General features: G+C 45.2%; 1 protein-coding gene across 1 annotated transcript in view; it reads right to left on the bottom strand.

Annotated features, from left to right (window-relative positions):
- The window catches only part of ESR2 (estrogen receptor 2), a 33,257-nt gene extending 8,434 nt beyond the window's left edge, over positions 1-24,823 (bottom strand). The window contains exons 1-6 of the mRNA XM_040975642.1: positions 24,450-24,823; positions 21,187-21,362; positions 15,930-16,046; positions 14,111-14,410; positions 10,486-10,624; positions 1,227-1,360 (exon numbers count right to left, since the gene is read on the bottom strand). Of these exons, the coding sequence (XP_040831576.1) occupies positions 1,227-1,360; positions 10,486-10,624; positions 14,111-14,410; positions 15,930-16,046; positions 21,187-21,362; positions 24,450-24,811 (1,228 nt within the window). The 5' untranslated portion in view covers positions 24,812-24,823. The remainder of the gene's footprint in view (positions 1-1,226; positions 1,361-10,485; positions 10,625-14,110; positions 14,411-15,929; positions 16,047-21,186; positions 21,363-24,449) is intronic.
- Between the last annotated feature and the right edge of the window lie 593 nt (positions 24,824-25,416).

Raw genomic sequence — 25,416 nt, 5'->3', positions numbered from 1 at the left:
TTGGGAAGTGAGTGCATGTAGGATCGATTTCTTGCTGGAGTTCTCTCTCCCTCCCTTCCTTCTCAATCTTTCTTTCAAATAATTTTTTTTTAAAAAATAGGGACAGTAACACTCTTTCAATGACTACATTAACTCTCTCCTAGGCTAAAGACCAGGAAGAATTTGGAAAAAAATATTCAAGAATAATCACCAAAATTACAGTAACTTGAGGAAAGCAATCTTCTTGGTGATCTTCCCCCCTTGTACAGTTCCCAATTGCTTCAAGGTTTACAATATTACATGAAGAAACCAGAATCCCAAGTGTCTGTGGCCCGTCCCACCACTGCCATCAAATCCATTCTCTTCTTCCTGACCCCACCACACTGAGCCAGCTCAGGTTCTGACTGTGTTTAACAGGTCCTCAGCCCCTCCCTTCTCCAGTCAGGCCTTCCCATAATGCATGCCTGGGCATGGCAAGCCCATCTGATCCTCTCTTAAGGCAGCTTCAGACACCAGCCACTTACGTATTTATTTTGTTAAGATTTCTTTCTATTGAAAGGGCATATCTAACAAAGAGAAGGAGAGACAAAGATTTTCTATCTACTGGTTCACTCCCCAAACAGCCACAATAGCTGAAGCTGAGCCAATCTGAAGCCAGGAGCCTCTTTCTGGTCCCTGGGTGCAGGGTCCCAAGGACCACTCAGAATGTATAGTGCTGCAATTTGCCACCCCATCCAGCCCCTCTGCTGGTGCCCAAGCTGTTCCTGCATCCCTCCCCTTCTGCAGTCACTGCAGCCCGTCTCTTGCTCATGTTTCCTCAGAGCATTGTGTGCACACACCTTGTTACAGCACTCAGTTCATTGTTTATTAGGATTTGTTCTCTCTCTGCACTGTGAACTATGTCTTCAGTTTCTTAAATGAACAAATGAATAACAAACCTGCAAAAAGTAGAACCCAAAACATCACAATGTCTGAATGAGCATTAACAAGAAGCTAAAAGGCAAACATCTCAAAGTTCAATTTTGGGTTTTCTGGCACAACGGCTTAGACTGCTTTTTCAGCTAACCACCAGTTAATATTGACCTTACCAAAATCTAACTGCAGTTTAAATCCAAATTTTAAAAAAGTCAGAAAGGAAGTCATGATTCTGTTTCTAAATAAAACATAAATTCAACACTCTCAGCAACCCACAGGCCTGGATGCCACCTTGCTTTCCCACAGCACGGCCCAGCTGTGCGCTTACTTACTGGAATTGAGGAGGACCATGGCCTTCACACAGAGATATTCCTTGTGTTGGAGCTTTAACTCGCGGAACCTGGACGTTGTTGCCAAGAGCATGTCAAATATCTCCAGAATTCCTTCAACACATTTCCCCTCATCCCTACAAAAACACAGTTGAGAATTGAAGGAACGCAGCTCCAGGCAACCACCAACAGTAATGAGGAGTAGCTTCATTTTAATCTTAAATTTCATCTTGTATATCCTTTTATTATAACAAGCTATCGATAAGACCACACCAAGTGATATGAAATTACCAAAATCAGATAATAAAGGAGAAAGAAAAAGGGCCTTTCCTACAAATTCTTCAATAAAACTTGCATATCTAGTATTGAGGCAAGAGTGTGGTTTGAAACTGCATTTTACTGTATTCGCCTTGTTCACCTAACATTTGCACAATACCATTCCTGTTGTTTTCAGTCAAAACCATTTCAGCCAACCAGCTCTAGATGTCACATATGACATGTTTGGCAGCACATAAAAATATATGTCAACGTTTCTTTCTCATTAAATTCTTTAATGACTCAGATCACACAGTAGCATCATTTTCTTTAAGATGGTTCTCGATTTCCTTTTTCACTTCTTCTGCAACACATTAGCTATTCAGTATCATGTTATTTAACTTCATGGCATTGTCAATTTTTGTTTTACTTCCTGTTGGTTTTGTTTCGTGGCTTTTCACTTGGGGAGATTGATAGTGACTGTGTAGTGGAGACTGACATGTCCAGATGTGAGGATATGGCGGAGACTTCTGGACCGAGGAGGGACTCCCAGTGAAGCCCTTGGATGTGTCTCGACAATGGGATGCTGGACCCTCTGCTGTTGTCCATGCCCGCAGTGATGGACTTTTGACTATCTATGAGGAACCATGCTGTTGTAATGATAGAGGGGAACTCAGTGGGGAAGCTGATTAGGGGAAAGCGTAGGAGAAATCCCAAGACCTATAGAACTGTATCATAAAATGAGACATAAAACTGTATCAAAAAAATAAAATGATAAGACAATAAATGTGATATAATACACTAAAAAAAAAAAAAAAACTTGTACCACCTTCTGCTTTTCCAGACCATTAGTAGGGAGCTGGATTGCAATTTTAACAGCCAGGGCATGAATTGGCACTGAAATGGCTACACCACACTGCCTGTACCAACTTTAGTATTTTTACTTTTTTTCTGAAGTAACTTTTAAAAAATAATTTATGATACAGTTCCAAAGGCTCCGAATTCAAAGCAGGTATCTTATGAGCAGTCTAAACTGCATCAATTTTTTAAAAATGAGAATATAATTTCCTATAGTGAGTAGAAGGCGGCTAGAGAAATAGAAACGGATTTTAAAATTAACATTTACTTGAAAGGCAGAAAATACTGTGTCAAGAACTGGAACTAGATTAAATATAAGGTGACCTTCATTCAAAATACAATATCAACAGCCCTTTCAATACTGTTTTTGCTACATCTCAGGGGGTTTGATATTTTTGTTTTTATTTTCATTCATTCAAAACAACGTTTTCTTATTAATTTCCTCACTGACTCATAGGTCTCACAATAGCATAATCTGCTTCAGGAAAGTCACTCAGTAGCAGGTTATCGAACTTCACGTTGTTGCAAATTTTCTATTTTTCTCTGTTGTTTTTTATGGCTTTTCATTGACGGGGATGTATAGCAACTGTCACATACAGATGTGAAGATACAAGGCCATGTGCATCTCTACTTCCAAAGCAAAGATGCACTCCCAAAGAAACTGTTGAATGTATCTCGACTCTAGGATGCTCTACTCTGCCACTGCGCATGCCAACAATGTCAGGATATGCTTTACCAGTGAGTTGATGGACTTCTGACGGATTGTTAATGATGTGAGGGGACGTCTGTGGGCGGGGGCAGGAACTTAGGGAGGGGGAGCCTATGGAACTGTATCACAGAACAATAAATTTTTTTAAAGCTGAGTTTGCTCTGGAGCAAAAACATTTTTTTGAAATCTCTGCACATGAGGAGTCTCCACAAAGCTTCTGCGAAGTACATGTTATGAAACATTAGGCGTGGCTTTCAAAATACCGTTTAACTCCATTTCTCATCAACTTTCTGAAGTGCCCTCTTGTCACTAACAATGAGACCTCCCATATCCCTAACAGGAAGTGCTACTGAGGAAAGCCAGATGCTGGGACCTGAGTCTTCAGATCCAGAGCTTAACTCTCACTTCCTGGCGGACAAACTCTGAAACAGCAACTTAAGAGGCATTACACGGAACACAACAAAACCAAACATGACTTGTGAAGAAAAGACAGAGAAGCATCAAGAAAAAACAGACATGGAAACTGCTGACTTACAAAAGATTATTTTTAAGCAAAAGTTTGTCTTAAACTTTGAATCTTACATGCAAAAATCTCAAATTCTATAGAAGTGAGGTTTTAAATATACTTCAGAAATAAATTAATTGAAGTTCATAATCATTCTATTCATTCTATTCTAATCATTCTATTCATAATTCATTCTATTCATTCCTGCCAGATTATTTCATTCCACCGTACCCCCGAAACACCCATGAACTTCATGCCTGGAGTTACTGCAAGCCCTTGACAAGTAGTTAATTTTTTCTTTACCGTAGAACTCTCCATCACTCCTGAGAGTTAGTGGCAAACAGTGTGTGTGTGGGGGGGGGGGAGTGTGGATTTCTGGCGCTTTCATTTTCACTCCCTTTAACAGTACCCGCAGTGAACTTTGGACTTTCAAAACACTGGCTGCCTCCTCTCCTACTCCCCTCACCTCTGACACAGGACACTTTAGGGTTGGTGTTGCTTGGGGGAGGAGTCCCACCCCTGATATTATGAAGCCCGGGGAAACCTTTCCCAAAGGTGCTGCACCAGGAAAGCAGATCAACCACGACCTTGCCCCTGCATACTTTCCTGAGCGGAGGAACAAGTATGGCAATTGCTCATGTGGGCAAACAAGCCTGGTAACCTCGGCAAACGGTCACAGGACTCTGAAAGTGTGCAGCTTAGATCCCAAAATACGAGTGTTCCCGCTAAGTTACTCATTGTCAAAGGACATTTTTGGAAGAATCAGAACAATCCCGGGCACAGAATGCCAAAACCAACAGCAAATCCTCAACCTTCTTACCCTGACTTCCTATCTCCCCGGCTCCGGCCACTATCAGACAGCCATGCAGGCATCCAAAAATGAAGACACAGGCCCTGCATAGGACACGTGCACAAGGAATGCTTGTGTCTTGTGAACGTCCCTCATGACATCACCAAGTCAATTTTCAAAAAATATATGTATTACTTTATTTTTATTTGAAAGATCTGCGGCCAGCATGGTCGCATAACAGGCTAACCATGCACCAGCAACGCCAGCATCCCATCCAGGCACCTGTATAAATCCCAGCTGCTCCACTTCTGACCCAGCTCCCTGTTTATGTCCTAGGAGGGCAGAGAAGGATGGCTCAAGTCCTTGGGCCCCTGACCCACATGGGAGACCCGGAAAAAAACTCCTGGGTCCTGAATTCAGATTGACACAACTCCAGCCGCTGTGGCCATTTGGGGAGTGAACCAATGGACCGGACAACCTTCTTTATGTATCCCTTTCTCTCTGGAAAATTTGCAAAATAAAGAAAAGGACAAAAAAAAAAAACCAACAGGCTTAGGGGGCCTCAGGATCTCAGGATGCTCTTCGAGGGCTTAAAATTTTTTAGAAGAGAAATAGAGGAAGAGAGAGAGATCTTTCATCCTCTTGTTCACTGCCCAAATAGTGGCAATGACCAGAATCGGCCGATCTGAACCCAGGAGCTCCTTCCAGGTCCCCCAAGTGTGTTCCAGAGTCTAAGCACTTGAGTCATTCTCTGCTGCTTTCCCAGGTCATAAACAGGGATCTGGGCTGAAAGTGGAAGAGCCAGGGCATGAAGCAGTGCCAGTGATGGAGGGTTAGCTACCAAGCCAAGGTACCATCCCTAAGCCACCCTTAACACCAACAATGAGTACAGACTGTAACTGTGGACCTGGAGAACTGTAATACTGGGAAAAACAGAGATGGTGCAAGGGAGATGAGCATGCTGGGAAGTCAAGCACTGTGCAGTCTGCATCTCTGCTTCCAAATAAAAACAGGACTTCCAACAGAACTCACACATACACTCTACATTGCATTTGCTTTTACCTTTGCCTGGACTTATCATAACACACTTAAACATCAGAAAATTAAACTGATAACTAACACCAAGGGACTGTACTACTGTGTTGATACAGTGAGTGGGTGATGGGAGGGAAAAATGGGAAGGAAGAGAAGGGGGATGGAGGGTTGAATCCCTAAACCTACAAAACTATACTGTGGAAATCAACAGAAACTAATTAAGCTAACATGACCACAGAGCTCTAAATATTAAAATCTAAAAAAAAATGTCTGAGGAGCAAAACAACAGATCTACCAACTACTGCACTGATGGTTTGATACAAGGATAATTCAAAACATTTGTGAACACAGCAAATAAAATGTTAAATTTGGGTCCAGCACAGTAGCCTGGAGGTTAAAGTCCTCACTTTGCAAGCACCAGGATTCATATGGGTGGTGATTCATGTCCCAGCAGCCCCACTTCCCATCCAGCTCCCTGCTTGTGGCCTGGGAAAGCAGTCGAGGACAGCCCAAAGCCTTGGCACCCTGCACCCACGTGGGAGACCCCAAGGGGTCTCCTGGCTCCAAATTGGCGAGCTCCAGCCATTGCAGCCACTTGGGGAGTGAACCATCAGATGGAAGATCTTCCTCTCTGTCTCTCCTCCTCTCTGTATATCTAACTTTCTAATAAAATCTTTAAAAAGCAAAAAGGAAATGTTAAGCTTATTTTGCTGCAGAAAACTTTCAAAGTCTATCCATAACTTTTTGTAACATACTTAAGAGTTTTTTGAAGATTTCTTGGTTGCATGAATTTCAAAAAATTTTGTGCCAAAATGAAATTAGCTTTCTGAGCCCGGTGACGAGGCCTAGCAGCTAAAGTCCTCGCCTTGAGCTCGCCAGGATCACATATGGACACCGGTTCTAATCCCGGCAGCTCCTCTTCCCATCCAGCTCCCTGCTTGTGGCCTGGGAAAGCAGTCGAGGACAGCCCAAAGCCTTGGAACCCTGTACCTGTGTGGGAGACCTGGAGGAAGTTCCTGGATCCTGGCTCCAGATAGGCACAGCACCGGCCGTTGCAGTCACTTGGGGAGTGAATCATCGGATGGAAGATCTTTCTCTGTCTCTCCTCCTCTCTGTATATCTGACTTTGTAATAAAAGTGAATAAATCTTAAAAAAAGAAATTATCTTTTTATTCCATTTTCCAGAAGATTGCTGGAGTACATTCACAATTCTGCCCTTTACCCTTCTGTGAGACTCAAGGTCATGGGTGGGACTGCACACATGCACACCCATGTGTAACCCACACACCTTCCCCAAGCAGCAGGCAGGAGAGACTCATGGGAAATCAGAAGCTGCCACCTGTGCACAAGAACCCTCCCTCCACACTGCAGTGGGTACCATTTCCTCCTCTAAATGCACGCCTTGCTAGTTGTAAATTCCTATCTCAAAAATGGGAGGAACTACACAGTAGGGCCTGACAAGTGCTGCAGCTCCCAGAAATCAGAGCACCGGCTCCTCCTGAAAAAAGGTGAACGCCTAAAGCGATCCTAGAGTGAGGTCTCCCCGCCGTCCTCCAAGTGGGACAGCCAGCTATCTCCTTCAAGGGGCGGCAAGGGGACAGCATTTCTAGTCACATCTCGGGCTACAGAAACCAGTAACAAACGAAAATTATGGGGATAATAAAGCACAATACCTCATACATGGCAGCCGAATATACTTCTACTTCAAGTTGGGTTATACAGAATAGAGTGGGAAGGACTTTTAATCAATGAATCAAACTAATTTCATTTATTTTGTAATTATAAATTGAATATAAATTATGCGTAATAGGTCAAAATTAAAGGATTTGAAATAAAAAAGGGAACGGTCCTCAAATGTTCTTTTTTTTTCCCCTCAAACAGTCTTAACATTTCTTATACTTATCAATAAGATTCCTTATATTTTCAGTAACTAATACACATGCTTACAAAGACTAAAAATTCAGAGAAAAGAGCGAGCTAAATTGAACTGAAAGTCAGAAATAAAAGTCACTGAAGGGGCCTGTGTTGTGGTAAAACAGGTTTAGCCACAGCCTGTGGTGCCATGCCATGAGGACACACTTCCAATCCAACTGCCCAATCATATGTCTGGGAAAGCAGTGGAAAACAGCCCAAGTGCTTGGACACAACTAGCTCTCCCTCTCCCTTGTAACTCTTTTAAATAAATAGCTCATAACTTTTTTAAAGAGCTATTTTTATTGGAAAGTCAGATATACAGAGAAGAAGTTAGGAAGATCTTCCATCTGCTGATTCACTCCCCAAGCTGCCTCAAGGGCCAGAGCTGAGCTGATCCAAAGCCAGGAGCCCAAAGCTTCTTCCAGGTTTCCCACATGGGTGCAGGTTCCCAAAGCTTTGCGCCATCCTTTACTGCCTTCTCAGGCCACAAGCAGGGAGCTGGATGGAAAGCAGGGTCACTGGGATTAGAACTGGCACCCATATGGGATCCCAGTGTGTGCAAGGTGAGGACTTTTGTCTCCAGGCTACTATTCTAGGCCCGCCCATAAGTAACTTTTTTTTAAAAAAAAGTCATAGAAAATAAACACCACATTTAGAATCAATTTATAAGGAGGAGTGAGTTTCTAAAGTAGCCGAGGGCAGAATAGGACTTCTCTAAGGCAAAAGAATAAAGCAGGGAGTGAGTTTGCCTTTTGGGCTTCCTCCTACCGGTTGTCCACTGGGGTCAGTGTGCCGCTGTCACAAACAGAACTTCACCTGCAGACCCCCCTGTCTCACTCTTCCACTTACCACTGGGTAACCTGGGGAAAACCACAGTGCTTCCCCCGCGCAGCCTACTGGGGAACCTGAAGCAACCAACACACCAGGTGCTGCAGACAGGGCAAGCATACGTAAGCTGGCAAGGTGACTATTCTGTTACAGAAGGCTCTGGTCTCTCTTATAAGTTATTTATTTATTTAAAGGAGTTACAACTCTTATTTATTAATTTATTTATTTTTATTGGCAAGTCAGATATACAGAGAGGAGAATCCTGCCTGCGCAGCACCAAATGGGTTACCTGGCACGACAGCAGTGTGCTGTCAGACTTTCACAATCTTCTCCCAGTGTAATCTCGGCATCTAATAAGCTAGCTAGCACTAATAAAATCGGCCTAATTCATATTCAGCAATTCTTGTGTCCAGAAAAGGAGGGCAGGAGGAAAATAACAGAAAGAACTGGACCCTATTTCCTAACAAGCCCGAATCGGGATCCAAGCAGCGCACTCAGCTCTGTCCTGGGCCAAGCTAACTGGGTCGTCAGGTGTATGCTCTCCATTAACCCGTGTCACCTTGCCTTGCCCAGAGTGTCTGGAGAGGTACTCTTCCATTCTGACCAACGCTCTAGCCCATGAAGCCTTACTGCCTTTCTTACCACTCCTCCCTGTCCCGCAGCTGAACGCCTTCTTGCAGGAAGACAAGAACCTATTCCACTCATCTCTGCTGACACCAGCACTGGGCATCTTCCTACTGTGCGCAGGGTTAAACATGGCTAAAGAAACTCTAGCAGTTTTTCACCAACAAAGTGTTTCATTTTATGGGCTAGAAAGCATCTGGTTTTGTATATCCCAGTTTTCCTTACCCAAATGCCCACAGCATTTGAGCAGCACTAGACTAATGCCAGGAGCCAGGAACTCACTCCGGGTCTCTAAGCCATCACCTGCTGCCTCCCAGGGTGCACATATGGAAGCTGGAACAAGCAGCAGAATTCAGACTCGCTGATACAAGACATGCATGTCCAAGCAGCAGATAAACCAGTGTGCACAATGCCCACACCTTTCCATGTGGTCTCTGAAAACTCAATATAATCAAGGCACAACACTAGTGCCATCATATTCCAATTTCCATTCATTTTCATCTGGTTTTCATAACTAACTATTCCTGTAGTCACTACTGCCAAAAATGCACATGCATTAAAGCATTAAAGCACTTTCAAATCAAGTTGGCAGATTTGGAAGAATCATATTGCCGGTCCAGATAGCTGAAAATGCAATTGGTCACTACAGCTGGAAAAATTCTCAGAACAATTTTACGTTATTACCCAATCATGGAGTTTTTCATGCAGAAACATTGAAGCTGACTTGCACACCTAGTGGCCACAGTATCCTGCAGAGTAGTGACCCTTGCCTGCGAATGATACTGTAATACAGATTTTAAATGAGGGGGCCAGCACTGCAGCACAGCAAGTTAAATCCTGTCTCCAATGTCAGTATCCCATACTGGAGTGACAGCTCACATCTCAGCTGCTCTGCTTCCGATCCAGCTTCCTACGAATGCACCTGGGAATGATGCAGAGATGGCCCTAGTGTTCGGGCCCCTGCATGTGTAGGAGACTCCTGAATGAAGTTTTGGGCTCCTGACTCTGCGTGTGTTGTTTACATAGTTGATAAGGACATGATGTGTGTGCCCATGTGGGTCACTGGTTAGGGTGGGGAAGGCAGGTGGGCCAAATGTTTCCTACTTTTTCCTTTCTTCTCCTATGTCTGCAGGGGGGAGGTGGGTAAGGGGATAGCAGCACTCGGAGATGGGGACAGTCATCTTAGAGACCCCAGCATGGGGAAGAATATTCCAAGACTGTTAACTGAGTGGTTTTGATGATTCTGAGATGGTGTTGGTATGGCTTTGGACCAATCAGATTTGGCCATTATGATCATTTGGGTAAATGAACCAGTGGATAAAACAAATGCCACAGGAGGGCAGGTCTTTGGTGCAGCAGTAAGATGCCACGTGACATGCCTGCATCCCATACTGCAGCACCTGGGTTCAAGTCCTGGCTCTGCTTCAGGCAGTGGTGATGGCTCAAGTACTTGGATCCTTACAACTCACGTGGAACATCCAAACTGAGACCCCCAACTCCTGCCTAAGGCCTGGCTCACCTCTGCAGGCATTTGAAGATCACTCTCTCTACCTTTTAAATACATAAAGCAAATAAAAACTAAAATGCAGGAGTTATAGAACATTTATTAGTTTCTGACTTGATGAAGGAGCAGATGGCTGGTTCAGGTGTGACCTTTTAATCCTTTCATCCATAACTCTGTTCCTCAGTCCCTACACACTTTACTCAGAAAACAGGAAGAGGCACACCGTGGGTTTTTTCTCACCTGTCCAGCACGAGGTCGGGAGCAAAGATGAGCTTGCCTGGGTGGTCAATTGAGCGCCACATCAGCCCCACCATTAACACCTCCAGCCAGCAGCTCTCCAAGAGCCGCACTTGGTCGAACAGGCTGAGCTCCACGAAGCCTGTGGGAAGCAAGAGCCATGAGATGCACCTGCCCTTTCCCTGGGCAACTCGCTTCTATGAAAACAGAACAGCAGCTTTTAAAAAGCAAAGGAAAAAACCTAACAGTATGGGAAAATAATCTGTATTCTTAAATGTGATTAAGGCTGGTTCAAGGAAGAACAACTTAGAGTGTTCTAAGACAAATATCCAGTCCTAAGCCACAGAGCAATACTTCAGTCAACAAGGGACCAAATATATGAAGGTGACCTAAACAGTCCTGGGGCTCAGTACTAGCTAGGTTTGTGTGAGTGATGCTCCTACAATGACAAGATCACCCAGTGACACATTTCCCAGAATGCAGCACCACCATTAAGCAACAGGTGACTGTACTCACTTGGAACTTACAAAGGCCTGGTAGCACCTGGGCTCATTCAGCTTCCCACACAGACGTTCAGGACGGCCAGAAAGCTGGAACCAAGCTTCAGCAGTTATATCTTAGTAATTCCTCTGGCTCCATGCATCTGAGGAGCTGCCACAGGACCCAACCACGACTGGGACAAGCAGGAGTGCAGGCCTGGGGTGCAGGTCAAGGGTAGGCAGAGGCTGGCAATGGGGAGCATGTGGAGGCAGCACCAGCTTCTGCAGAGCACCTCCCCTCCAGAGCTAGCAGCATTCGTCTGGGCAGGAGTGCTCCCGTCCAGTTCCATGTTGGAGAGCAACGGCTCTGACAGTCTCCCTGGTCTGGTTCCAGAGCCCGCAAACAGGCCAGCTCTGGGGAGACAGCAGTTCAGACTAAGCAGACAATAGAGACCTGCTCCACAGGCCTGAGACCAGGACTGGATGGTGTCACACAACCTCGGAGCAAAAGGGACTCCGGCTCAGCCCCAGCTCAGCCACTCCTAGTCAATTATTGAATCTCTTTTTACCTCTTCATTGTATTACAGATGGGCACTGCAAATCTGCCCAGAGGAAGATTAGCTGCAGTAACGAATGTAAAGATGGGCAGATCCTTTCAAAGCCCACACCAGGCTCCATTCAGTTCCTAACACATGTGCATGTCCCAGTCTAACCCACAGTCCTATACAGTCAGCTTACCCACGAGAGGGAAGGCTTTTAATCCTATGGATATGCAACAAGATTAAGACTAGATGAGATTTTCATATTTGAGGGGCAGGAAAGTAGACAGTAATTATGTCGGCTGAGAAAGAAGAAAGCAAATTCATAGGAAGCCTAAGTTTTCCAAAAAACTTTCAAAATATCAGGCTAGAAGAGGGACTAATGCAGCTTATGGGTTCAGCTTTATTAGTGTACAAAGAAGATGCATAGCTTTCAGTAATAATGAATTTCAGCACCACTCTCCATGTAGGATTCTGCAAAATAGTGTTTGAAACACTTTTTTTTTCATTTTATTTTAAATTTAATGAATGAAATAATTCTCATTTTATTTGAAAGACACATTCTTATATCTGCTAATTCACTCTCCCAATGCCCAGAACAGTCTGGGCTAGATCAGCCCAAAGACAAGAACCTAGAACTTCTTTGGGGTCTCCCATGTAAAGGATAAGGACCCAGGTACTTGGGCCATCCTCTGCTTCCTCCCCAAGATGCTTGTAAGCTGAAAGCTGCATGAGAAGTATAGCAGTCAGGCCCAGAATGACACATTCAGACAACATGTGGGTATCCAAAGCAGGGATTCGAGCACTGTCCCTAATTACTTATTCAAGAGATAAAACCACTGACAGAGAGATCTCCCATCTGCTAGCTTACTCCAGTGCCCTAAACAGCTGGACAAGGCCAGGTTGAAGCTAGGAACCAGGAACTCAATTCAGGTCTTCTTTGTGGATAGCAGGGACCCTGTAACTCGAACCACCGCCACTTCTTAACCAGGGTCTGCATTAGCAGGAAGCTGGAATCAGGAGCAGAGCCAAGACTTGAACCCAGGCACTCAAAACAGAAGGCAGGCATCCCAACAGACATCCTAACCCCTGTGCCAAATGCCCACCCCTGAATATGCTTCAACAAAACCCAGAGGAAGGCATGCCAGCACTCACTCACTCTTCTGGGAGAGCCAAGAAAGTAGCTCAGTTCTGGCAAAGATGCTAGACAAAAGTGCAACTCAGAAAATCCTCAGGCAGCTCATGAGGCAGCCCAGAACAAAAAATGACCCCTGAAGATACTATCACTCCTGTCCTTCAATCCTACAGCCCTAATTACTGTCCCTTGGCTCTTTACCGCCCCGTCCTTCAGTTTGCCTTAATGCAGTTGAGCACTCCAGACCACAGGAACACATCCAGTGGTTTAGAGACAGGTGTCACTTCTTAAGTTTGGAAGGACATGCTGGAGACGCTCTTTCATGGCACAGGGAGGATGGGCTCTCGCATTTTAGGATGGAATCACAGACTATCCAATCAAAGGCTATCCACTGGCAATTTTAGATCAGGATGGTATTTCAGGTATTAATGCTCCACTTGTAATTTTAAAATATCAGTTTACTACTGAACATCATGGTTTTTAGCCTAGCCTATCTTAAACACGTTCAGAAAACTTGTTTTAGCATGTAATTATGCCAAATCATCTCAAAGTCTATCGTATAATAAAACAAGACTATCCTGAAGGATTTAGTGACCACACCTCTCCTTTCCAGGTGAGGACTCTGCCACCAAGACAGAGATGGATATGGAACAACCATCTGTGCCTTCCAGCCAGGCCCCAGGACCTTAGAATTTCTTGCCCAAATGGGCTTATGCCCAACTGCAGGCAGCAGTGGGTGAGTCTCTCCCCTGGGAATGGGAAGGGATGATGGGCACACGTAGGAGGAGGGTGTGAGGGTGGTGTGGGATGGATCTGGGGCTGGGAAGAGGCAAGAGGAGAAATGAGCAAGCTGGGAGGCAGTGCTGTAGGGTGGCTGGCAAAGTCACCTCCTCCAACACCAGCATCCCATCGGGTACCAGTTCATGTTACCGATATTCTACTTTTAATCCAGCTCCCTGCTAATGTGCCTTGGAAAAAGCAACAGAGATTGACCCAAGTGTCTGGGCCCCTGTTACCCACACGGGAGGCCCAAATGGAGCTCCTAACTTTGGCCTGGGCATTGTAGCCATCTGGGGAGTGAACCAACAGATGGGAGCTATCTTTTCTCTCTCTCTCTCCCTCTCTCCCTCCCTCCCTCTCCCGTTCCATCTCTGACACACACTCTATAACTGTAACTTTCAAGTGAACAAATCTTTAAAGAAAAAAAAACAAACAGGCATTCGACACACAATTCTTGCACTATCATGTCTAATATAAAAAAGTGTAAGAACTTTTAAGTTAGAAACTGCTTTCTAGAACATATCCGTTCTACAGAAAGAAAAGGACAAACTTCATTTAAAAATCACAGCTCAAATAACCAAACTGTAAATATGCAGACACAGTTCACGGGCCTCCACTTTGAACTCCCATCCCACAAACATCAGGGGCAAGCCTTCCCATAAACAAACGGAACACTGGCTGCTAGAGAGCCCTACCTGGAATTTTCTTTGCCCAGCCGATCATATGCACCAACTCCTTGTCAGCCAGTTTGGTCAGCGACATCATCATGGAGGCTTCAGTGAAAGGTGTGCTGGGCCGGCTCACCAGCACATCCGGTGGCTCTGCCTCGAGGAGGCTGAGGACCAGCTGCTCCGGGCTGAGGGCGCTCAGCAGCAGCTCCTTCACTCGCATCATGTGGCCACCATTTCTCTTGGCTTTGCCCAGGCAATGCAGCTGCTCGCCAGAATTTCTCCGTCTTCGCACTATGTGGTACCCACACCTTTCTCTCCGGGAGCCTATCGGGGAAGAAGACAATGATAGGATGCTTTTAGCCAGGGTGAACATGACACAGTGACATCACTGGAAGGTCTGAGTGTATCCTCACAACATCAGGGAGTGGAAGCCTGCACGTGATCAGATGGAACTCTGTGGGGCATGGACCAGTGATTACTGCAAGTGTAACCGTTAGCAACATCAACGTTTCTGGTATCTCTGCGTCCAGGTGTCTGAATGTTAAGTCCATTCCTCTTTTATTTTCTTCTTATTATTATTACCATTTTACGATCAGTTCCATAGGCGTTGGGATTTCCCCTACCCCTTCCCCTAATCCCTCCCCCCTCACCAAGTTCCCCCATATCATTACAACAGCATCCTAAGTCCACCGTTTTAACGCACGTTGATACATGCTCCAGAAGTATTTAAAATTTTGCAATCTGGACAACGATTTAAAGACTATTCACACCATGGGACATTCAGTATTGCTCACGGTGACTTTTGTCAAATCTTTGTTTTACATCATGATGACACAAAGGTTCTCCTTTACCTTCTCAGTTCACATCTAGCTGGAATTGTGTGCACATTGGTGTTGCACTGATGTTTCATGTTATAGTTTCCCAAAACATGCACAATTTTCCCACTGTTACCTATCGAATAAGTCTTATTTATCTATTTAAAATGCTGTCTCCTTAATAAATAAATAGCTACGAAAGGATTCTGTTTTCTAGATTCACTATTGTTGACAAACCTACCTTTCTGCTCCAGTGTTGGTATCAAAATGCTATAGACTTTACAGCTTTATGACCAGAATTTATAAAGTGGAGGAAAGAAATCTTTTAGTTTAGAATTATATTATTAACTAAACCTCACTCAAAAATAAGGATAAATTGTGCACGACACAGCAGACTAATGGCTAAAGTTCTCGCCTTGCTTGTGCTGGGATTCCAGGTGGGTGCCAATCTGTATCCCAGTTGCTCCACTTCCCATCCAGCTCGCTGCCTGTGGCCTGGGAAAGCGACAGAGGACGGCGCACAGCCTTGGGACCCTATGCCCACGTGGGAGACCCGGAAGAAGGTCCCAGCTCCTGGCTTAAGATCGGCTCAGTTCTGGCCGTTGCAACCACTTGGAGAGTGAACCAGCAGATAAAAGATCTTTCCATCTTTCCTTCTCTCTGTAAATCTCTATATTTTGTCCCAACATATAAATTAAAGCCAACTGCCAGGTCTTCACCTTCAGGATGGGACTTGCAGCGTCTCAGGTAGATGGTCACCCAGCCTGCGGAGCATCTCAATGGCGCTCTCTCATGCCGTACACCCCTGGAGCTGTAGACACTCTTGCCTGCCTCCTGCAGCCTGCTGCCATTCAGCACAGCTGTGTTCCAGGCAGGAACTCACAACCAGTCCATGCCCCCTGTTGTGGCAGCACACAAATGCCCCTGGCAAGAGCCACCAGGTCCTCAGATCCCTTCCTCTCAGGCAAGTTAGAGACCCCCAGCTTCCAGCGCAGCCCCCACACAACGCCAGTGGGGTAAACACTCACCACACTTCACCATTCCTACTTCATAGCACTTCCGAAGTCGGCAGGCCTGGCAGCTTTTGCGGCGGTTCTTGTCTATGGTACACTGATTTGTAGCTGGACAGATATACTCATTGTGTCCTATAACAGAGTAATAAGAAGAGCGTTACTGGTTGCTGTTGTCACAGCTCTTCTTTGAGACCAAAAGCACAATAATACAATCCACTACGAGAGAGCGCACATCTTCTTAGAGATGAGCCCTGAAACAAAGACGGGGGTAGTTGCAACGTCGCCTTGTCAATGAACAAACAGCCAGGATTGTTTCAACATCTCCGTTTTTGGACAAATAAGTTATTCTTTACATGCTTTTCGAATTCTCAAGTGATCCATTTCTAAACATTGTTCTTTGGATGTGGAAAACGAAACAGCCACATTTTGAAATCAACTTGCTGCAAATCACAGAATTCTTCCATACTTGCAATTTCATATCAATTCACCAAAATTAAGCTGCTTATATTACTTGATAGAGACAATACTTGCAAAAGATCATGGAATGAAGACTTTATTTTGGTGCAAAAAAAATTTTGAAATTCATATGTAGGTTTTTCATATACAAATTTTCCAGTTTCTGAAACATCCTGATAATACACTGGGCAGAATATACTTTCCCAAAGCTGATGCTGGGCTTGGTCACAGGACTTTCCTTGGCCAATGCTACATTAATAAATTGGCCTCTTTGGGCCAATGGTTAACATGATGCTTGAGAAGACCCACACCCATATTAAAAAGTTTGGGTTTGAGTGCTTGGGTTCAAGTCCCGATTCTAGCTCTTCTAATACACAGCCCCGGAGGCAGCAGATATAAGCTAAAATACATATTCACCTGTCACCTACACAGAAGATGCAGCTCCAGCTGTTACAGCCATCTGTGGAGTGAACCAGTGACCGAAAAGCCTGTGACCATCTGCTCGCTCTCTCTCTCTCTCTCTCTTTCAAACAAATAAATCGATTTTAACAAAATAGAGGCTGGTTAAGATGTCTGCATACCACAACAGAGTGCCTGGGTTTCATCCTGGCTCTGCTTCCCGACTTCAGCTTCCTGTTAACTCAGATACTGGAGGCAGACATGATGGCTCAGGTGACTGGGACTGCCACCATCCACTGGGAGACCTGCACTGGGTTCCCGGCTCCCGGCTTCAGTCCCAGCCAAAAGCCACTGTTAACATTTGGGGAATGGACATAGAGAGAGGTTCTCTCTACCTCTCAAATAACAAAATATTAACAGTAAATACTACGCACCAGGAAAAAGGAAGAAAAAGAAAAATCCTAACTCCAACCTTAGAACATTCTTCACAATCCTCGAAAAGGAACTGTTGTGTAGCAAAGAAATGTCTTCCAAGTACAAGACTTTCTTAGGCACCTTGTCTTTGTCAAACTACAGTCAATATATTTTAGTTCAAGTCAGCATCCAAGAGTTGTTTATTTGAAATTCAGAGTTACAGAGAGGAAACAGACATCATCCACCTGCTGGTTCACTCCCCTAAACAGTCAACAAACCAGGACCAAGCCAAGTCAAAGCCCAGAGCCAGGAGCTTCAGTGTGTCTCCCACTTAGGTGACAGAGGCCTAAGCACTGGGCCATTTTTTACTGCTTTTCCTAGGCCATCCCCGGGGAGCTGAACTGGAAGTGGATCAGCTGGGACTTGAACCGGCATCCACACAGGGTATCAAAGTTGTAGGTTTATCTGCTATGCATCAACACCATCCCTGCCAGCACCATTTTTTAAAGGTTTATTAATTTTTATTAGAAAGGCAGATCATATGTACAAAGGGAAAACGGACAGAGAGAAAGATCTTCCATCTGCTGCTTCACTCCCCAAGTGGCCACAATGCCTGGAGCTGAGCCAATCCAAAGCCGGGAGCCAACTGCTTCTTCCAGGTCTCCCATGCGGGTGCAGGGTCCTAAGGCTTTGAGTCATCCTCTGCTGTTTTTTCAGGCCATAAGCAAGGAGCTGGATGGGAAGTGGAGGAGCTGGGACAAGAACCAGGACTAGAATGGGACCCCAGCACTTGTCAGGTGAGGATTTAGCTATTTAGTCATTGTGCCAAGCCTGCCAGCACCATTTTTAAGGTCTTATTTCTATCAAAATACTAGGCTCTGTCATCTTGCCCTCTATAAATGAGAGCTAGAAGGCTCCCTGTTTGATAAAGATACACTGAGTTTACATTTTAATTTCTGCTGTTAATTTTTTTTATTAAAAGATTCCTTCATTTATTTGAAAGGCAGAATTTACAGAGACTGGTGCCCTGATGGCCCAACAGCCAGGGCTGGGCCAGGACAAGGTCTGGTGCCAGAAGCCTCATCCAAGTCTCCCTCACGGATGCAGGGGCCCAAGCACTTAGGCCATCCTCCACTGCCCTCCCCAGTGTGTAACACCAGCCATACGGATGCCAGTGTCTGTAAGCTATAGCTTAACTCACAGGGCTCAGCACCAGATCCCTGCTTTTAATACTGATCCCGCAGTCACAAACTAAAATATACACAAAACTCAGTATATCTTATCACAATTTGAATTGGTCTATAATTCAAGTCAAAAAGGGGGAAATAAAGAAAACTGGTTTTTCTTGTAAATGATCTGAAAAAGAACAAAAAAATATCAAACTTCCCTTTTTAACAATGTTTTAAACATTCACAACTTGACAGTCCTAGCTGATATGGGAGGTGGACGTAACATTGGGAGCCAGTGAAGACTTTACCTTCAACTACCATTAGTTAAACACAGGGTTCAAAGAAATTTCAGCCACACAGATGTTTCTCCAGCAGGAAAAAATAAAACTTAGCAACATACACATACAATTACTTTTGCTAGGTAACAATTTCCCCAAGCACTAAAATTCTGGATCAGCCAGATACAGAATTCCCAACTTGGGACCAGCATCATGGCATAGCACACTAAGCCCCTTTCTGCAGCGCCAGAATATCATGGGCACCAGTTCAAGTCCCAACAGCTCCACCTCCTCTCCAGCTCCCTGCTAAAACACCTGAAAAGGATGCAGAGGAAGCCCAAATGCCTGGGCCCTGCACCCATGTGGGAGACCTAAAGAAGTTCCTGGCTCTTGGCTTCGAACCAGTCCAGCTCCCTTACAGCCCTTTAGGGATTAATCCAGTGGATGACAATCTCTCCGTCTCTCTTTGTAATGTTGCCTTTCAAGTAAAAAATAAGTTTTTTTTTCAACTTACCAAGAGTTTAGCTCTGAATTCCAGAAAAATCTGAATTATTCTTATATACAATGGGGAAATGGAGTTGACCTTCTCACATTCCATTGATCCAATGATATATATGTATATCCAATAGATACATATGTACAAGCACTGCATGTTTCTACATCATCAAGGTCATTGTCATCTTCAGCACATCTTGAACATGCCCATTTCACAGAGGAAATGAGCTTAGAGATGAAGTCATAAAGCTAATCAGAAGGATCCAAGATCAACAGGTGTCTCCACGTGGGGAAGGTCCCAGGGGATGCTGGGAAAGTGACGACGCACATTCCTCTCCTTATCACTCTCTGGATCCCAGCCAAAAGTATCCTCAGAATCTGGAGTTACCAATGGCTGCGTCAACTAGACAAACTGCTATTTGCCATTTGCAACCATGAACTCCTGCAAAGGCTGCTTCCCCTCACTGACGAAGAACAAAGCATTAGGCTTCGACAGACAAGAGAAGGGAGTCCTAAGAAAGCAAAGAGAAGACACTGCCCAGGAGGGGCTGTTGAGAGAGGTTATAGGGCAGAAGGACAAAAGGGAACACCAAGAAGCAAGAAGAGCTTCAGCAAGTCAGGGTTAGTGCGGGAGGGACTGCCCTCCAGACCAGAGGCAATCAACTTGAGGCACTTGCCACAAGTGACTTAAAAACAAACAAAACCCGGGCCAGGCAGAGTGGCCTAGCAGCTAAAGTCCTTGCCTTGAACGCACCAGGATGCCATATGAGCACCGGTTCTAATCCTGGCAGCTCCACTTCCCATCCAGCTCCCTACTTGTGGCCTGGGAAAGCAGTCGGGGACGGCCCAAAGCCTTGGAACCCTCCACCCGTGTGGGAGACCCGGAAGAAGTTTCTGGATCCTGGCTTCGGATCGGCATAGCATCAGCCGTTGCACTCACTTGGGGAGTAAATCATTGGATGGAAGATCTTCCTCTCTGTCTCTCCTCCTCTCTGTATATCTGACTTTCCAATAAATAAATAAATCTTTAAAAAAAAAAAAAAAAAACAAAAACCAACCTTAGCCCAGGTGGAGCTGGAGAAGCAACCAGAGGAATTGGAAAGGAGGCTCTGGCAGTTCAGAGGACATGCCTCCATCAGTCCACCTAGTACACCGCCCTGGAATGCCTGGTTTGTGACCACCTCTACAAAATGTGTGAGGATACTTAGAGAAGCTTATGTTGGAGCAAAATTTAAATCTACACATATTTTTCATTTAAAAAAATGTTCCCATGAATTCTTTGAAGAGCCCTTAGTATGCATGGAATTCAAAGTTTTTTGCATCAAAATGATTTTTTGTCGTTTAATGACAGAGAAACAGAGCTCCCATCTATGGGGTCAATGCCTGACACAGCTGAGGCTGCATGGTGCTGGAGCCACAAGCTGGCAGCTCAATCCAAGTGTCCTACGTGCATGGCAGGCACCCAATCATCTGAGCCACAGCTTGCGGCATCCCAGGCTCTGAAATTTTAGGAAGTGAAAGTTAGAGGAGTTGGGATTAGAAATCAAATCCAGGTATTGTAATGTAGAACATGGACATCTCAACTGTTAGGCCAGACACCTAGCCCTTAAACTTACCTTCACATTCCATTTTCCCATCAACTTTCAGAAGCCCTTACAGTAAGTCAGTCTTCCTCAGGAACCATCGCACTGTCCTGACTGTTAAGCTTGTCATTTATTAAATCTGAGTCAGACAAACAAACTCCGCAGTTCCCCATGAGTGCACATTTTTTCTAAGCATTACCTTCAGAGTTGTAATCAAACATCTCCCTAACACCACATGGGTGAAGATGAGCATGAGGTACACCTGTCTGGCTGTATATTCTTGGGGTTCTAGGGTGGAAATACGTAATGAAAGATCAGGTGCTCTGCACATGAAAATAAGCCACCCTGCAACTCAACACACACCCAACTACTGCTCATCAAGTCCCCTGTGTGCCCAAGAGGACAATGATAGAATTTCTACAAAACAGTTGGAAAGCAGAAGTGGAAACTGGAAGCACAGTTAACAGTATTCTTGTACCTTGAATGCTTCTTTTAAAAAAGGCCTTGCATCCTTCACATGACCAGACCCCGTAGTGGTATCCTGACGCATAGTCGCTGCAGACGGCACAGAAGTGGGCATCCTTCTTTGAACTTGGACTCGCGGTGACAGGACTGCCACAACTGTTCCCACAAACCTTCCTTTTCAGTGTCTCTCTGGGGACCAAGAAAATACCCATTGTGAAGGAAGATAAAAAGGGAAAGATGGGAATCTCTAGGGGAAAAAGAGTAGCATCAAAAAGACTAATTTGATCTATTCTCTAGGGATCATCACAAATACAATGGTATTTCCAAAAATTCAGGATAAGATGGAATTAACAGATTGTTTGAGGTCAAAAAAAAAACTTGAACTCCAGGCATAATTTTTTCTTAATGCTTCTTTTTCAAAAATTTTTTTGAAGAACCCCCACCCCACACCCTCATACATTCTATGAAATCTGAATGAACAAAACTTTTGTTACTAAAGCAGATCTGTAAAGGGTGAATTCTGTCTGGAATGGTGAGGTGAGTTGATGCCCACAGTGCTAACTGCAGAGGCCTGTTCCAGCCCCAGGAGTGGGAACGCCTCTGGGTGGAGTAAGCAAAGCAGCCAGACGCAATCTTATCCACAGGTCTGCTCCACGAGCAGAACATGCAGCCACCTTCCCCAGTTACTAAAGAAAGGTCCATTATGCCACAGAGACAGGTTTGAACTCACACAGCCATGCGCAAACGTCAGTCATTCCCACCTGTGTCACAGCACAACCCTTCAGGCACTGCAGGTTCCCATTTCAACGGAAGACAAACACACCTTCCTTTCTGCAATCTCACATCTAGGTCTAGAGGTGACCAAGTTACCTACGATACCTCAAGATGAGCTATGCCCTGGCTAAAACAAGGGGACAGGAGGGGGAGAGGGAAGAGGAGAGAACAGGAGAGAACAGGGGGGAACAGAGGAGAAAACAGGGGAGAACAGAGGAGAGAACAGGAGAAGCGACGAGAGCGAGCTAACAGCTGCTTGTCCTGAGAAGGCCTGCATGGAAGCAGAGGCTCAGCCCTGCCTCCATGGAGGAACCAGCCCGGCAAGGAAATGTGGCCAGCATCAAAACCAAGCTTGGCTACTTCCAAATGTCACCAGCACATGGTTATTTTGGAAAGTCTACAACTGCTATGTCAGTGAAGGCAATTTTCACATGGGTTAATTTGTCCAAATATCAGAACTCTGATCAAAATTCATGCTCAGAAACAACATACTTTTACCTTTAAAGGCTGAATGAAAAGCACAGCTGTTATAAAGTTATTCACAGGTGGGCATGGCACAATGGCCTAGTGGCTCATCTTGCATGCACCAGGATCCCATGTGGGTGCCAGTTCGTGTCCTGACTGCTCCACTTCCAATTGAGCTCCCTGCTTGTAGCCTGGGAGGGCAGGGGAGGACAGCCTAAAGCCTTAGGAGCCTGCACCCACACAGAAAACCCAGAAGCAGCTCCTGGCTTTGGAATGGCTTAGCTCCAGCTGCTGCAGCCACTGGGGAGTGAATCAACGGACAGAGAATCTTTGTCTTTCTTCTCTATTTTCCTTGCCAATAAAGTCAGTCTTTAAGGACGACAACAACAACAACAGAGTTCCACATAGGGCCAGCCTTGGGGGACAGTGGCTGTGATGCTGGCATCTCGTACGATGCTTGTTTTTGTGTCCCGCTGCTCTATACTCAGCTCCTTGCTAATGGCCTGGCAATGCGAAGCAATGTGAAGATGGTCCAAGTGTTGGCCACAATGTGAGAGGAAGCTACTGGTTTTGGCGTGGCTCAGCCCTGGCCACTGTGGTCATGTGGGAAGTGAACCAGCAGATGAAAACTTACATTCTCTCTCCCCCCCACTCCCTGACACTCTGCCCTTCAATAAAGAGAAGTAATATATTTCAATATCCAATGTGCTCTCATTAAGTACATCCATTGTTTCAGAATTTTCTCTCTTTCCTTCATTAGTCTCTTTTCAGAGCTACAATGATCATCGAAAACATCACAAATCAAACTGAAACAATCCTTATCTTGCATTTGGAGAGAAAAAAAAATATTACTGTCCACTTTAAGAACTTTGATCAGATGTCTATATTAAGTGCTTTCCTACTAATCTTTATAAAATCTAATCTTTATCACTCAGCCTGGCCGTTAGAATGCCTGCTTCCCCCTTGCGGCACCTGGCTTCCATGCCCTGCTCCGGCTCTTGCCTCCAACTTTCTGCTAACGCCTCCTGGGAGGCAGCAGGCATGCCCTAGCACCCACAGGGGTTCCTGGCACCCACAGGGGAGACCTGGATAGAACTGCCAGCTCCCAGCTTCAGTCCGACCCACTCCTAGCACTGCGAGCATTTATAGTAAACCAGCATGTAAGTGCTAGACCTCTCTCTGCCTTTCAGAGAAAAAAATTTAAGCTGCAGCAATCCCCTGTCCTTTGAAGCTTCACATGACTAGTATTTCCTTTAAGTTCTAATACTGCCACAGTTACTTTTATCCTGGGAACAATTTTTCATGAATATTGCCTTGTGATTAAATTATATGATGGCAGAAACCTAAAAGTAAAAAATCTATTTTTCAACTCACATACCGTAAGAAAAAAGTAAAGTTTCATCTTTATGGTACAAAGACTGTATTAATGATAGTGATTTTTCCCTACAACTCACCTACATTTTTCTTTTTTATTGTAAAGGCAAATCAGATTTATGGAGGAGACACAGAGAAAGATCTTCCATCCTCCAGTTCATTTCCCAAAGGGCTGCAACAGTCAGAGCTGAGCCAATCTGAAACCAGGAGCCAGGAGCTTCTTTTGGGTCTCCTATGTAAATGCAGGGTCCCAAGGCTTTGGGTCATCCTTGACTGCTTTCCCAGGCCACAGGCAGGGAGCTGGATGGGAAGTAGAGTAGCCTGGACATGAACCAGCACCTACATGGGATCCTGGTGCTTGCAAGCTAAGGATTTAGTCATTGAGCCACAACTTTTCAATGAGGTCTAGAACAGTAGAAGAGAACAGGGTATCTTATACTTCAGGTGAGTCATCTACTGACTAGTATGAGAGTACTTCAAAAAGTTCAAACAAAATCAAATCAAAAATGTGAAAACCATGTCATCATACATATCTGCCATGAACTTTCTGAAGGATCCTCATAGAATCAAATAGAAAGCTTTGGACGCACAGCTTCCTTCTCAGCGATCAGGAAGTGAGCCGAACAGCCCCAAACTATAATTCAGAACGAAGGCGGGCTTTACCTGCTCGTGGGTAACGTGGGCTCCAACGACCGGGCTTCACACCAAGAGGCCTTCTGAGGCTCTGCATACAGAAGCGACGACGGACATCGGATGGCCAAGGGAGCCAGGTGGCTCGGAGTTGGCCACAGTACATTTGGACTTGGGGTCTGTCGCCTGGGCCCACTTTCCATATTCCCAGTGCTGCTGGGAACGCTGTAATTCATCACGGCAGGGCTATAGAAGGTCATAGCCGAGTACTCATGGCAGCTCTCCACGTAGGAGGAAGGCAAGTAGATGGGCCCGTGCTCCAGGGGCAAGCCAGGCTGACTACAGTGAGAGGAGGCAGCAGAGCGGAGGCTGGACGGCGAGTTTTTGATATCCATGTCTTGAAGGAGGAGCAGCGACAAGCTCCTGATGAGAGGCGGGCGCAAAGCAGCAAACAAGATCTTCAAAGGCTCGTGGGTGGGCAGGAAAGCTGGAAAGAAAAGCAAAAGACATTGTTAACTTACAGTGACAGGTGTAACAGCTGAAGAATGTTTAAGCTGCTTCATGTTTAAACATCCACACATTTCAATAGGATTACAAATACATCCTGAAAGACAGGTACAAAAATGTTAACTGAGAGGTGGGAATGCGAGGCATGGAATGCTCATTTCCTACTACATTTCTTGATTGTTTCTGTGGTTGCTATTAACCACAAGAATCTTCTAACCACAGGAATTACAGTATTTTAAACAGCTCAAGGTTAGGAGTGGGCGTTCAGCCTGACGGCTAAGCCTAAGTGGTGTCAGGACACTAGCCTCCCGTCTGTGAGGTCCTGGTCAGCATCGCAGCTCCACTCCATTTCCAGCTTCCTGCTGATACACACTCCGGGATGCAGCCAGCGGCAGCACAGGTAGTCAGGGCCCTGCGACCCTCGTGGAGATCTGCACCGTTTTCTTGGCTCCGTGCTTCGGCACACGCGGAAACAGAACCATTGCATGGGGAT

The sequence above is a fragment of the Ochotona curzoniae genome, unplaced genomic scaffold (assembly GCF_017591425.1).
Source record: "Ochotona curzoniae isolate NIBS_2020 unplaced genomic scaffold, NIBS_Ocur_1.0 contig_2688, whole genome shotgun sequence".
Classification (NCBI taxonomy): domain Eukaryota; kingdom Metazoa; phylum Chordata; class Mammalia; order Lagomorpha; family Ochotonidae; genus Ochotona; species Ochotona curzoniae.
This window is presented reverse-complemented; position numbering and strand designations above follow the sequence as displayed.